Source organism: Hippocampus zosterae, chromosome 6 (assembly GCF_025434085.1).
Source record: "Hippocampus zosterae strain Florida chromosome 6, ASM2543408v3, whole genome shotgun sequence".
NCBI lineage: Eukaryota > Metazoa > Chordata > Actinopteri > Syngnathiformes > Syngnathidae > Hippocampus > Hippocampus zosterae.
The window spans coordinates 26,200,579-26,216,673 of NC_067456.1; the positions used below are offsets into that span (position 1 = coordinate 26,200,579).

At 42.2% G+C, this 16,095-nt stretch overlaps 1 protein-coding gene and 1 long non-coding RNA gene across 2 annotated transcripts in view; both read left to right on the plus strand.

Annotated features, from left to right (window-relative positions):
• The first annotated feature begins 153 nt into the window (after window positions 1-153).
• LOC127602328 (uncharacterized) overlaps window positions 154-16,095 on the plus strand; it is a 69,286-nt gene continuing 53,344 nt past the window's right edge. Inside the window, exon 1 of the long non-coding RNA XR_007962750.1 lies at window positions 154-1,133. This is a non-coding gene — a long non-coding RNA (uncharacterized LOC127602328). The remainder of the gene's footprint in view (window positions 1,134-16,095) is intronic.
• Window positions 8,443-16,095, plus strand: part of arid3c (AT rich interactive domain 3C (BRIGHT-like)) — a 52,683-nt gene continuing 45,030 nt past the window's right edge. The window contains exon 1 of the mRNA XM_052068281.1: window positions 8,443-9,455. Within this exon, the coding sequence (XP_051924241.1) occupies window positions 8,943-9,455 (513 nt within the window). The 5' untranslated portion in view covers window positions 8,443-8,942. The remainder of the gene's footprint in view (window positions 9,456-16,095) is intronic.

The window sequence follows — 16,095 nt, forward strand, 5'->3', positions numbered from 1 at the left end:
AAAAAGTATAAAGACCCAAGTAAGCCATGGATAACGAAAGTCATAGAAAACGCATGTAAAAAGAAAAACAATTTATATAAATTGTTTGTAAAATTCAGAACTGAAGAAGCAGAAAAAAATATAAGACCTATAAAGTAGTAGTATAATAGTAAATATTATAAGAACCAGTAAAAGAGATCATTACCATGCACTATTAGAACAGAATAAAGGTAACACACAAGAAATATGGAAAAAACTTAACCAAGTAATCAGAAATAGTCCTAAAAAATGGATTATCCAGAGTATTTTATCAAAGGCAAAAACACTATTTTGGAAAAAACTGCAGAAATAGCAACTGAATTTAATGAGTATTTTGTCAACATCGGCAGTAACCTAGCAAAACAAATTCCTGATCCAACAAACTTGTTTGAAATAGATAGATACGTAGAAAAAAACTCCTCCACGATGTTCCTTACTGCTGTAAAACAAGAAGAAGTATCAAATATTATAAAAACCTTTAAAAACAAAAAGTCAACTGATTGCTTTAATATAGATATGACAATAATCAAGCAGATTATAGAATATGTAGTGCGACCTTTCACGCACATATGCAACCTGTCATTCAAAGCTGGTATCTTTCCATCAAAAATGAAAATTGCTAAAGTTATTCCAATCTATAAAAGTGGAGAAAGACATCTGTTTACAAATTACAGACCAATATCACTACTACCACAATTTTCAAAAATATTAGAAAAACTATTTTCTCGCAGACTTGATAGCTTTATACAAAAGCATGCGCTGTTAAGTGAGAATCAATATGGCTTCAGGGAAAAACGGACCACCTCAATGGCAGTTATGGAGTTTGTGGAAGCAATAGCCACTAATATAGACAACAAAGAATTTACTGTTGGGGTTTTCCTAGATCTAAAAAAAGCTTTTACACAATAGATCACAGTATATTATTGAAAAAACTAGAAAGATATGGCATTAGAGGTGTAGCTTATAAATGGATAAAAAGTTATTTAGAAAACAGATATCAGTACGTGCAACTCAACAATAAAAAAACGAATCAACTGAAAATCACTCACGGAGTTCCTCAGGGGTCAGTGCTTGGTCCAAAACTATTCATCTTATATATAAATGATATCTGCAAGGTCTCAAAACTATTTAAATGTGTCCTATTTGCTGATGATACAACTTTCTACTGTTCTGGAATAAATCTGAAACAGCTCCTGACAACCGTAGAAAACGAATTAAACAAATTAAAAAACTGGTTCGACAGAAATAAATTGTCACTTAACCTGAAAAAATCGAAGTTAATTGTTTTTGACACAAGACCAATGAAACACCAAGCTAAAATTATGGTAAACTCAATTGAAATAGAAACAGCGTATGAAACCATGTTTCTCGGATTAGTAATAGACTCAAAACTATGTTGGAAACCACATATCGATAACGTAAAAAGAAAAATAGCCAAGACCGTAGGGATCCTCTACAAAACCAAGGGAGTGCTAAATAAGAGATCTTTGTACACATTATACACTTCATTATTATTACCATATATGACCTACTGTGTGGAAATATGGGGAAATGCCTGCAAAACAAACACACTCCCTATTCTCAAACTACAAAAAAAGCAATTCGAATTATTAATAGATCAAAATATACGGAACCCACAAATCCACTATTTATCAAATTAAATACGATGAAATTTCATGACCTAGTTGACTTTAAAATCGCCCAATTAATGTAAAAAGCACACATTAACCTGCTCTGCCAAAACATTAAGAAGTTTTTCAAAATTCGAGAAAGCAACTATGAATTAAGAGGTACCAACTTATTCAAAAAACTCAAAACAAGAACAAACATCAAGCAAAGAAGTGTATCTAGCAAAGGTGTTAATCTTTGGAATAATCTCGAAACGGACCTGAAAATGAGTAAATCGCTTGCTGAGTTCAAAAACAAATTAAAAAAAATAGTACAAATAACCTACATCAATCAGCGTTAAAATGATAAATTCTAAACATTAAATATAATGATAAATCAGAACTAAGTTGATAAATAGAGAAAGGTATTGAAATATCCATTATGAATACAAGAGAAAATTGACACAAGAGTGCCAGGGTGTGGATGTATATAATCCCGATACAAACCAAACGTTGTAAAAATATCACGGTTAAGAGTAAAGTATGAGCCTTAACGGAGCCTTCTTACTTTTTTCTTTTCTGATTGATATAAAAATGATTTAGTAGATATAAACACATAACGGGGTAGGGACAAGATAAGTTTTTTACTTCATCCTACTCCCTTGAACATAATAACTGTGTTGAATGAAGACTGATTTCTTTCTTTTTACTTTTTTATCTACCTTATTTTCTGTCAAATTATTACTGTATATGTTTTATGTTCAATAAACAAAACAAACAAACAAATGCTGTCAAGGCTGCATGGTGAGAGGGAACCAGTGTGGGTATCTCTGGCCTCCCACCATCATAGGAGAAGCACTACTTGTGCTTTCTCCATTCCATCAAGCTACAGTGGAGTTGTCTGAAGAGAGGCAAGTTTCAGGTTCAAAGGTCATCGCGATGATGAAAACGCTTTATCATGCACTAGAGCGCCACGCTTCAACCTTGCACACACAGCCAGTCATACAACTCCACGAACACCTCAAGCGTCGAGTCACAGACACTGCTTCCAGTTTGGAGTCTATGAGTGTGTTAACCTTAGCAACACTTCTCGACCCCAGATTAAAATCACTTGGATTCCGCAGTTCCTCCAGGTGCACATATCCAGACTGCGGTCTGCATGCGTGTCATCGGGTACACAATCGAGGCCCAGCCTGGACCATCATCGCATCCCTCTGCAACTACATCAGGCATGTTACTCATCATTATTAGTTTATTGGAAACTGTTCTAAATGCCAATTTGTTTGGTTTTGTTTTTTAGGTGGCCTGTGGAGTCATCTGGATGATGAGGTGCGAAGAGGTGGTGCAACAGCAAATGCAATATCTGAGGTCCAGCGATACCTGGCACAGAGGAATATTGCACGTGACCGGGACACGCTGTTGTACTGGAAGGACCAACACACTTCTTTCTCAAACCTCTCCCACCTCGCAAAGGAGTTCCTTTGTACACCAGCCTCATCCCCGTCCCTTGTGAGCGTGTGTTCTCCACAGCAGGGGAAATTGCTTGTAAAAGACGCAACAGGTTGAAATTTAAAACATCGGAGCATCTTATTTTTCTCAATAAAAAATTGTGAAGTCAAAGCCCACAAGGATCCTCATTCAAATGATTTTCACATTATTGGAACACATTGAATGTTGCAATATGAATGCATGGATGTGAATACCGGTAATATTGTATACACTTCATCATCAAATCAAATCGATGAATGACCTTATGAAAATTTCTTGGAACAGTAATAGATGTAAAACCATGCTGGAAGCCACATATAGATATTAAAAGAAAAATATCCCAAAACATGGGGATCCTCCAAAAAACTAAGGATGTGCTGAATAAGAGATCCTTGTACAAATTATACTTTTATTACTTCCATATTTGACCTATTGTGTGGAAATATGGGGAAATGCCAGTAAAACACACTCTGTTTTAAAACTACAATACAAAGCAATCAGAACAATCACTAGCTCAAATAGACGGAACCCACAAATCCACTGTCAATCAAATTAAACAATGAAATCTCATGACCTGGTTGACTTCAAAATCGCCCATTTAATGTACAAAGCACACAATAACCTCCTTTGCCAAAAAATCCAGAAGTTTTTTGAAATTCGAGAAAGTTGTCATAATTTAAGGGGTACTAACCTATACCAAAAAATCCAAAACACGAACAAACATCAAGCAAAGGAGTGTATCTGTAATAGGTGTAAATCTGTAGAATAATTCTGAAACGGACCTGAAAATGAGTAACTCTCTTGCTGAGTTTAGTCGTTGCTGAGAAAACGACACAAATCAGAATTAAGCTGATAAATTCGATACACTCATGAAATATAGCAATACATCAGAAATACATTGATGAGATTATTTTATATATTAATGAAATGTAGCATCCATTATGAATATGAGAAAATTGACATATGTGCTCCAATGAGTATGTACTGCATATACAAACCGAAAGTTGTAAAAATAGCTAAGTACAGCTTACATAAGGGTAAAATCATTTGTTGATATGTAGACTTTCTTTTCTATTTTGAAAAATGATCAATTCATATATAAGAAGGGGTAGGACTTTTTTACTTCTTTCTACTCCTTTGAACACATATTTGTGATGATGACTATTTTCTTTTCCTTTTTTAATATCTTACCTGCACTTTTTGTCAATTTATTACCGAATTCAATTTTTTATATGTTCAATAAACAAACAAATTTATCAGTCAGTTCAGTCTGTTAAGTGGGTTGGCTGCAGGGATCTTGAAGGTCCAGCAGGTGACAGTGGTCAGCGACACAGTATCAGCACAGTATCAACACAGTGTGTCGACACGCCTCATGAGGCCCTCATTGATTCTAGACTCTAGACCTATAGACTCGATAGCAAAACAGTCTATGAGCAAAGAAGAAGCAAGGCAAAAGCAATACTCGGACAACAGGTGCAGAGCAGAAGAGTCCTTTAATACAGTCTCATAATCATAGATTGGCAGCAGGTGTGCACCAGAAGTCCACTCATGCCACCTGCTGGCCAACCGAAAACAGAACCTTGACATCTCCATGTCGTGTGCATTCACAAATCACCAAATTTGTCAGTAAACAACTCTTTCGTGTCGAAGTCTGCATAGTGAAAAATGCTCGCGCGATCAGCGTGAGCCCTCCAATATGGCGGAGGGAATTGTGGGATACTGTTACTATTTTTAGCAAGAAGGACGGAACCGTCTAACACAACTAAAAGATTTACTGCCTTAAGGCCACTTTTTCAAGGATAACCAATTTCTCTTTTTTGTTTGTGTGCATTGTAAACATCTCTTTTGATTCATCCAATGTTTGTCATAATATCTATTTTTAATTAAGAAATTAACGATTCAGGGTGTCCCCCGTCTACTGCCCGGAGACAGCTGGGATAGGCTCCAGCACCCCCCGCGACCCTAGTGAGGATCAAGCGGCTCGGAAGATGAATGAATGAATGAATGAATGAATGAATAAAATGAGGGGAGGCCCAGTGAACCAGTGGTTAGCACGTCAACTTCACAGTGCAGAGGTCGTGGGTTTGATTCCGGCACCAGCCTCCCTGTGTGGAGTTTGCATGTTCTCCCCGTGGCGGCGTGCGTTTTCTCCGGGCACTCCGGTTTTCTCCCATATTCCAAAAAAATATGAATGGCAGGCTGATTGAACACTCCGAATTGTCCCTATGTGTGAGCGCGAATGGTTGTTTGTTTCTGTGTGCCCTGCGATTGGCTGCTTACCGGTTCAAGGTGTCTCCCACCTTCCACCCGACGATGGCCGGGATAGGCTCCAGCATGTCTTGTGAGGATAAGACTCAACTCTGACACTTTGTTTTTGATTCAACCATTTTTCATCGCATCTGACTTACAAAAAAATAAATAAATAAACCGGCTTAAACTCAGACGAAGGAAAGTCTAAATCAGGGTGCCCAAACTTTTCGGATCGAAGATCTACTTTTCGATCAACTAACCTCACGGGATCTACCCTTACCGACGTGTGTGTGCGCGCACACACACACACACACACACACACACACACACACACACACACACACACACACACACACACACACACGCCATGATGAGAAACACCCTGAAACTGAGGCATGCGACGCACTTCTGCAGCCTGTTAACTATCGTAGCTCACAAGTAACATTTTAAAGTGCTTCCCTGGACCCTCCTAGATTCCTATTCTTTGCCCGTGCCCTCGATGAATTGTACATTAAGCAAACTGAATGAGAATAATGTCGATAAAAGATAGAGCGCAACAGCTCTGATCACAAGCTGCGATTGCAGACTGCTGAGCGCTAACAAATTCCGGTGACGTGATCAGGCGCCACCGTAAATTCAAGATTTACCTGCTTGATTTTATTTTTTTAATATTTACTTTGTGAAAAAGAGACTGATAGGATGATTAGGGTGCAGCGTACATGAACACAAAAAAAATATGTTACGAACATGTACAAAGACACACAAATGTTTGTTTGTTTTTTTTTTCTCCTCGACACTCTCCAGATCTACTCAGGACCTGTCTTAGATCTACCGGTAGATATGGATCTACCTAATGGGCACCCCTGGTCTAAATAATACACCTATAAAGAAGGAAGGTATTCATATTTGTAAGAATGTTAAAGAATGCCCGCATAATAATGTTTCCGCAAAAACTAAAAAAAAAAACCTAAAGACTATTAGGGATTTTAGCTTTAACAGGATCTTTCGATGTTGGGTAGATTGCTTTTGACCAAAGCTGAAGGGGTTTCAACAGTTTGTTTGTCCTGCTGTCTCTTAATGTGCAAGACTCGACGACTAAAGATATTGATGACATGTTGACAAATGTTGAGTGGAAGAATAAGCATCATCACTTGAAAAAAGGACTTCTTCATAGATCAAGAGCAGAAGGTGGACTTGAATTTCAGTTTTTCATGCATTTGAATCGTATGTTCAAAGTAAAATGGCTGGGAGAATGCTTTAAAGTGGTATCATCATGATTTTATTTGAGAAAGGTCATTGGGCTGGAATTGGCTGTGAAAATGCCTCTATCATTTTAGAACGTTACCTTTTAAGTCGAGCTGTCAGTTTAGCGCGTTTTTATTGGCATTAATTTGACATTAATTAAATGAATTTTAACGGGATTAAAAATTTTCTCGTGAGATTAACGCGGCACACGTCACAATCGGATGTTACGTTGCTCTATAAATACACCAGAAACAAAACAACAAGAGTGCTGCAGAAGTCCACGCCATGTCTGATTTGCCAGCCACGGCAGCGCGAGACACCGAAAACGGATACTTAAAGAGTTTATGAATGGAAAGTTTACTTTTAAAAGGTTGCCATATTGCTCCACTGACAAGACCAAAGTTATCTGTTCTTCTCTCTCTCTCTGTATCATACAGGTATACAATGTATGCCACTGACGCGATTGTTACTTGTTTGGATCGTGTCCATATAAATACAGCGGGTGGAGCTTCTCTGTGTTCGTCTGACAGTGACAGTGCGCCACAGTGGTAGCAACCTAGCGAAAGTCTCCAGTGTTGTCATCGAACCAAGTATAGTCATTCGAAATGAGGTCTACACAAAACCGTAGAGAGAGACTTCCGCGCAAGAAGGACCAACACAATCATAATAGCCTGACTATGTTAGGGGGAGTGAATCCCCCCCCCCCCCCCCCCCTTTCAGAATGGTTTGCCCCTGCAGCACGGGGGAAGTGCGTGTGCTTGTTTGTAAGACCGGCAGTTTCGAATACAGCGGCACATAATGAACACTGGTGTCCGGTGTCTCGTTATTCTTCAACAAACATCCAGAAACAGACTGCTGTGTTGAAAGCAAACTTGAGAAAAATTAAGTATGCAACCATCGTTTAAATCTACTATAGGCTGAGTACTAGTGTACCTTAGATGTGCACTTTATAATGTTATATTGCTCTGTTTTGATTTCATAAAAAAAGCTGTTAAAGCAGCTGTTGTGTGACAAAATATTTTTTTCACCGTTATTGATGGACAGTAATATTGTGTGAGAGATTATGTGTGAATAACTGCACCAAGTGAAAAATGTTCTGATTCTGATTCATGATTCCATGTTGATGAGAGCATTAAAATGGGGGAAAAAATAGGACAAAAATGTAAAAGGAAATTCAGAAACGATAAAAAATGTGTGAGTAATCACGATTAATTTTTTAGTTCATTTGAGTTAATTATGACAGTTGCATTTTTAATTAGATTCAATATTTTAATCGTTTGACAGCTCTACTTTTAAGCTTTCTAATTTTTATCAGCACACCTTTTTCGTATGGAAATTCTGTTTCTCTCACAATTTCTCGCATCACAGATTTATTATATGGGACAACTAGCATGCTATTAGAAGGAACCTGTCTTTATACTTAGATTTTATTGAAAAATCGAATAATTGAAAAACATTTGATTGACAATTTTTGTTTTTTATTAAAACGTGTTTGTTTAATAGGCAGTTAATTACTGATGAAGCATTTCAGAAAGAGAAGGAATTCCCTATTGAATCATTGGAATTCAATTTGCCAAAGCATATCTCCAGGATGCTGCTCAAGGGAGCGGGGCGAGTAGCATCAACAGCATCCTGGAGGGGGTTGGGGGGTGGTGAACGGACAGAACGACAGAGGGCGTGAGTCACCTGTCAAATCTGACAGCTGAGTCACTCCTTCATTGACCATCAGCTGATAAAGATGTGTCAAACACCATCATGTGACAGTGGCAGACAAGTGGGGGGTGAGGATTTACTGATCACTGCTTCAGAGGTCATTCTGACTACATTTGCCACTTGTTGCTACAAGCTGCTCGGGCTCCTGCATTGAACACAACTATTGGTCAGGTAGCCTGCTTATTGAGATACTTTTACAAACAGCCTTTTTTTCTGGTGATACATCTAACAAAAACAAGCATGGTTGATGACAGAAGGTTAGGAACTAAATCTGCTCTGGTAAGCACTTTCAAAATTGATGACTTTTGATTGATTTAGTTCTATGCGTTTTACACTCCAACAAACTTTGCTCACTTACAAAATTCGTATTGATCTTTTTTCCCCCTTTGGCGTGTTGTGTTACTGTGTGACAAAGCTTAGCATTTTAAATATAGACTGGAAGTCTGACCGTGAAAAAGGAACAACAATCTCAGCACTTCTGGTCCTCTTGTCCCCACATAGGAAGGCTGCTTCTCGTCCACCGGCAACTTGCCCCACCTACCACCTCCCGCCTCCCACTCTCCTTTCGCTGGCGTAAAGGCCCACCAACACGGCAGTGGCGGCACGAGGCTCGAGGCTGTCATGGAGAACCTGCAGCGGCTTCAGGCAGCGCGGGTGGCTCTGGATGAGAAACTCCGACAAGCAGGGAAAGAGCGAGACCTCCGCTCAATGGTTGAATCCCAGATACACCAACAAGCTTTGGCTTTCCGGCACTACCAGGCGACGATGAACAGCGCCTTGGCAGCTGGAGTTGCCAGCTGCTCTCCTGGGGCGTCTCTGAGTCAAACGCAGGTCTGCGAAACCGGCGAGGACAGAAATTCCTCCAGAAACAGGAGCGACAACAGAGACATTGGAGACTTGCAGGAAGACGCGGAAAAGCAGGAGCTGATTGGTGGAGACGTGGAAGACTGCTCGAAGCACGATGAAAATCGAGAACCTTTGCTCCAGGAAACTTGCCTGCTAGAGAAAAGCGCCGCGGTGCATCTGATGAACAGGGCCCCGGGGGACAGGACCCAGAAATGCCACCCTGGTTCACCCCCTCGGCCACCGCAGCCACAGCACCACGAGTGGACCTACGAAGAGCAGTTCAAGCAGGTAAGAAATCACTGATACGCGGAAGGCTACGCATCTGAGCAAAGCAGGATAAAACAACTTTTCCCCTTTGTTCATTAAGTTTCACTTCGGCTTTTATACAAATCGATGTTTGATGCTGCATGAACCAAATTCAAAACAATGTCGTGTCGACCTGAAAATACTTGATAAACTACTAAACATATATTATAACAATAGAACTAAGAAAAGTTTACATATTACATATTACATATTTAATGCCAAATACAATTATATAAATAAAAACGTGTTCAGTGAAACAAAATAGCGTGTTGATTTTACTCAAATTTCATTTCATCAAGTACTTGCATTAATAAAATTATTTCGATCCAGATGCATTTTAATAAATAGACTGTGCTACATAAAAATGTATTTTGATCTTGATTATTTTATTCCATGCAACCATGTGATGGGAAGTAGACTAGTATGGTATTTAATAGAATGTGTATGGATCCAGATTATTTTATTCCATGCAACCATTTGATGAAATTAAATTGAGCAAAATCAAAAATGTGTTTGTCTGTAGGCTGAAATTTTGAAAAAAAACAAACAAACAAAAATCCTTAAATGACTACACTGCAAAACTTGTTTAAGTAAAAATTACAATATTTTACTGGTGGCAGCAATGTGGTAAAATACTCCAAGATGATACAGTATGCTGCTCCATTTATAATTTCCACTATAGTACTGTACCGGTACATTTTTATCAAGTTAATGGTATTTTTTATTACTGGTTACAATACTGGATCACTGCACCCGTAAAATACTGTAATTTTGAGTGATGCAGTAAAATACACTATTTTTAAATCTATTTTTCAATAAATATCTGAATGTTTGCTGTATGTCGAGTGTGTTTTTAAAAATAAAATGTAAAAATGATGTTATTTTATAATGTATTATTATATTTGTATTATATTGTTGTTATTATTGATGATCATTTGAAACTAGTTTTTATTATTCATCCATCCTTAAATGCATCCATCAATTTTCGGAACCGTTGATTCTCACTACTCAAGCACAGAAAATGAAGACAGGGCAGGAGCCACAGATGCTGTTTTGAGAGAAGAAACAACTGCAAAATAAATACTGACTAATTGTTGACGCCTTTGGTCGTCAATGTCGTCATGATTAATCGATGAATCTTTGCAGCCCTAGTGTGTGTGTGTGTGTGTGTGTGTGTTTATAAAATATAAAATCATATAAAGTTCTATTTGAAATCACCAAGCTCCTTAATAATGTGGGGGCGTACACTTACACAGTGCCCCCTTCACCTATTCATAGCCCCCCTGGGCTAACCATCAAATATTGGCCTCTTTCCCCAACTGTAACCTGACATTCAATAAATGACACTGTTGACCATTGAGAAAATGGATAAATGAACAGTTTTATGTTATGAAATGAGCACCATGCATCCGTCCATCCATCCATTCATTTTCTCATCCGCTTATCCTCACAAGGGTCCCAGGTGTGCTGGAGCCTATCCCTGCTGTCTACAGACAGTAGGGGTACACCATAAACTGGTTGCCAGCCAATTGCTGGAAATGAGTACCAGATAACGCTAAAGAATGAGTTTACACTGCAATGCATTTACTATTGGATTAAAGTGTGTGCCATTGACTGATTCACCAGCTTACTGAAAAAGAATGAAATACAGCATGCATTATTTTGAATAAAATTCATTAGAGCTGCCTTGTGACGACCACACCAGCTGGCTTTAGTACTAGAACTACCAGGGCCATCATTTTGACGGTTCGCAAACATTTATTCCTGGCATTTTGACAAATTTTCCATCATCGACCATCCATCCATCCATCCATCTTCTACCGCTTATCCGGGGCCGGGTCGCGGGGGCTACAGCTTTAGCAGGGAAGCCCAGAATTCCCTCTCCCTAGCTACTTCTTCCAGCTCTCCCCGGGGGATCCCGAGGCGTTCCCAGGCCATCTGGGTGACATAGTCTCTCCAGCGTGTCCTGGGTCTTCCTCGGGGTCTCTTCCCGGTGGGACATGCCCGGAACACCTCACCAGGGAGGCGTTCAGGAGGCATCCGAATCAGATGCCCAAGCCACCTCATCTGGCTCCTCTCGATGTGGAGGAGAAACGGCTTGACTCGGAGCCCCTCCCGGATGACCGAGCTTCTCACCTTATCTCTAAGGGAGAGCCCGGACACCCTGCGGAGAAAACTCATTTCGGCCGCTTGTATCTCGTTCTTTCGGTCACGACCCATAGCTCGTGACCATAGATGAAGGTTGGAACGTAGATCGACCGGTAAATTGAGAGCTTCGCCCTTTGGCTCAGCTCCTTGTTCACCACGACAGACCGATACAACGTCCGCATCACAGCAGACGCTGCACCGATCCGCCTGTCGATCTCTCGTTCCCTCCTGCCCTCACTCGTGAACAAGACCCCAAGATACTTAAACTCCTCCACTTGGGGCAAGATCTCCCCCCCGACCCGGAGGGGGCACTCCACCCTTTTCCGACTGAGGACCATGGTTTCAGATTTGGAGGTGCTGATTTTCATCCCAACCGCTTCACACTCGGCTGCGAAACGCTCCAGTGAGAGTTGGAGAGCCCTGTTTGAAGGAGCCAACAGCACCACATCATCTGCAAAAAGCAGGGATGCAATACTAAGACCACCAAAACTGACCCCCTCAACGCTTCGGCTGCGCCTAGAGATTCTGTCCATGAAGGTTCTGAACAGAATCGGTGACAAAGGGCAGCCTTGGCGGAGTCCTACCCTCACTGGAAACGATTCCGACTTACTGCCGGCAATGCGAACCAAACTCTGACATCGGTGGTATAGTGACCGAGCAGCCCGTATCAGGGGGTTCGGTACTCCATACCCACGAAGCACCCCCCACAGAACTCCCTGAGGGACACGGTCAAACGCCTTCTCCAAGTCCACAAAACACATGTAGACTGGTTGGGCGAATTCCCACATACCCTCGAGAACCCTGCTAAGGGTGTAGAGCTGGTCCACTGTTCCACGGCCGGGACGAAAACCACACTGCTCCTCCTCAATCTGAGGCTCGACTTCCTGACGGACCCTCCTCTCCAGCACCCCTGAATAGACCTTACCAGGGAGGCTGAGGAGTGTGATCCCTCTGTAGTTGGAACACACCCTCCGGTCCCCCTTTTTAAAAAGAGGGACTACCACCCCGGTCTGCCAATCCAGAGGCACTCTCCCCCTTGAACACGCGATGTTGCAGATGCGTGTCAACCAGGACAGCCCCACAACATCCAGAACCTTGAGGAACTCCGGGCGGATCTCATCTGCCCCTGGGGCCTTGCCACCGAGGAGCTTTTTAACCACATCGGTGACTTCAACCACAGAGATAGGAGAGCCCACCTCAGAGTCCCCAGGCTCTGCTTCCTCCAAGGAAGGCGTGTTGGTGGAGTTGAGGAGGTCTTCGAAGTACTCTGCCCACCGGTTCACAACGTCCCGAGTCGAAGTCAGCAGCGCCCCATCACCACTGTACACAGTGTTAGTGGTGCACTGCTTCCCCCTCCTGAGACGTCGGATGGTGGACCAGAATTTCCTCGAAGCCGTCCGGAAGTCGGCTTCCATGGCCTCACCGAACTCTTCACCCACCAGGCGCTCGCCAACGAGCCCCACCTCCAGGCCTGGCTCCAGAGGGGGGCCCCGGTGACCCGCGTCCGGGCAAGGGAAACTGACTACCATCGATTTTATTTTTCATAAGGGGCTTTGTGAGCCGTGCTTGGTCTGGTCCCTCACCTAGGACCTGTTTGCCATGGGTGACCCTGCCAGGGGCATAAAGCCCCAGACAACTTAGCTCCTGGGATCATTGGGACACACAAACCCCTCCACCATGGTAAGGTGACGGCTCACGGAGAGGCCATCATCGACCATGACTATCAATTTAACAGCTCAATTCATCCATCCATCCATTCATCCATTTTCTGATGCGCTTTATGCTCAAAAGGGCCGCAGGGGGTGCTGGAGCCTATCACCTGTCTTTGGGCAGTGGGCGGGTGACACCCTGAACCGGTTGCCAGCCAATCGCAGGGCACACAGAGACGAAGGTGGGAGTGTGAAGTGAGAGTACCCAGAGAAAACCCACGCAGGCATGGGGAGAGCATGCAAACTACACACAGGAAGGCTGGAGCCGGGATCGAACCCGAGACCTATGCACTGTGAGGTCGACGCGGTAACCAGTCCACCACCTGGCTGTCCCCTCTATTCATTGCAATGTAAATCTTTTGCGGCACTGGGATGATACCCGTGGGTTTCCAAAGCAACCAGCAGCGCATGGTCTCCAAAAAAAAAAAATAATAATAAAAAAAAATAAAATAAATAAAAAAAATCAGTTGAGTTCATGAATAAAATATAAAAACGTACTAAACATGAGAGAGCTCTGGGTGTTGACGACAAGCATTTCATAATGCCCTGCATGAAATGCAAAAAATGCCATTTTGGCTAGGGAGAAAACTTGCTGCTAATTTGAGAAAGCACCACACTATGGTAAAAAGTGTCAGAAGTAGAGTGGATGAAATAAGGGACGAGCATTCTTCAGCCTACAAAAAGAGAGACAGAACACCAGCATTCGGCTACTCCAGCCCGCTGGTCGCTCTCCAGGGCAAGGGAGGCTGCGAGCGAGCGCCTCCTGTGCCCCCACTCAAAGCAAATGATTGCAAGGACTTACCATTGTCATCCTCCCCATTTCCAGTTGCGATTATTTTTAATAGTTAATTGTAAAACCTTCGTCTGCCACTGCTCCTATCTCACAAGCACGACTGCGTAAACAAATGTTTGCGGAGATCAGTCATGTGATGTTGTCCGATGATGAAGTTCTATCAGGGGATCTTCTTCTACATCGGGATAGGCTGAAAATGGTCATAGTACACTATATCGTATGGGTGTCTGATTGGTCAGTGGATGCCATATTGATATGACGAACAAATAAACTAACGGCAGAATAATGTGGAATTTAATCCCTTATGATAGGCCCCAAGTCGCTCATAGTGTAGTGTTACACTCGCCTGACTTGTCTGCAGGCGGCATGGGATCAGTTCCCACTCAGTGACGGTGTGAATTTGAGGATTGGTGATTGTCTGTCTCTGTATGTGTCCTGCAACTGACTGGCAACCAGTTCAGAGGGCAGTCTGCCTTGTGAAATCACGTTTATTAACATGGGTGTGTACTCTGAGCTGCTGTTTGGTGCAAAGGCAACAACAGTCGAAACTTCTCTTCCTCGCACACCAGCTCAGGTTCCTTCCTAGCAAAAGAGAGGTTACCTTCCATGTCCGTAGAGCTAGCTTCTGTTGTCATGTTCCTGTTTTTGGTTTAACCAGCATGTGGCAGACTGAGCAAACTTGCTGTGTGCACACCTGCTGGCAATTCTGTCATTAGTGAGCCAGATATTAAACTTTCTGCTGGGTGTCGGAGTATTGTTTGACCTTGCTACTGCGGTTGCTCAAGTGATCATTTTTCGAGACCTCTCGCTCTCGTCGTGTTTGCTCTTGTTCTCTGGGTTCTATGTTTTTGTCAGTATAGTTTTTGTTTTCGTTATTTGTTCTTGCTTACGTGAATTGGATTCTTGGCATTTCTTCCTTGCCTTTTTTGCAAGCGCTCATGATGGGTCCATGAGGCCTCATGAACCGTGTTGACACAATGACACACTGTGTTGATACTGTGTTGGTGACCACTGAAACCTGCTGGACTTTCAAAATCCCTGCAGGCAACCCACTTGACAGACTGAACTGACTGATTTGATGATGAAGTGTATGCAATATCATTCACATCTATGCATTCATATTGTATTATTCAATATGTTTGAATAATGTGAAAATTATGCAAATGAGGATCGTTGCGGGCTTTGTCTTCACAAATTTTTATTCAGGAAAATAAGTAGCTCTTGTGCCCATTAGGTAGATCCTGATCTACCGGTAGATCTAAGACAGGTCCCGAGTAGATCTGAAGAGCGTCGAGGAGAAAAAAAAACAAACAAACATTTGTGTGTCTTTGTACATGTTCATAACATATTTTTTTGTGTTCATGTACGCTGCACCCTAGTCATCCCATCAGTCTCATTTTCACAAAATAAATATTAAAACAATAAAATCAAGCAGGTAAATCTTGAATTTTCGGTGGCGCCTGATTACGTCACCGGAAGTTGTTAGCGCTCAGCAGTCTGCAATCGCAGCTTGTGATCAGAGCTGTTGCACTCTATCTTTTATCGACATTATTCTCATTCAGTTTGCTTCGTGTACAATTCACCAAGGGCACGAGCATTCATTCATTCATTCATTCATCTTCCGAGCCGCTTGATCCTCACTAGGGTCGCGGGGGGTGCTGGAGCCTATCCCAGCTGTCTTTGGGCAGTAGGCGGGGGACACCCTGAATCGGTTGCCAACCAATCGCAGGGCACACAGAGACGAACAACCATTCGCACTCACACTCACACCTAGGGACAATTTAGAGTGTTCAATCAGCCTGCCATGCATATTTTTGGAATGTGGGAGGAAACCGGAGCACCCGGAGAAAACCCACGCAGGCCCGGCGAGAACATGCAAACTCCACACAGGGAGGCCGGAGCTGGAATCGAACCCGGTACCTCTGCACTGTGAAGCCCACGTGCTAACCACTGGACTACCGGGCAAAGAATA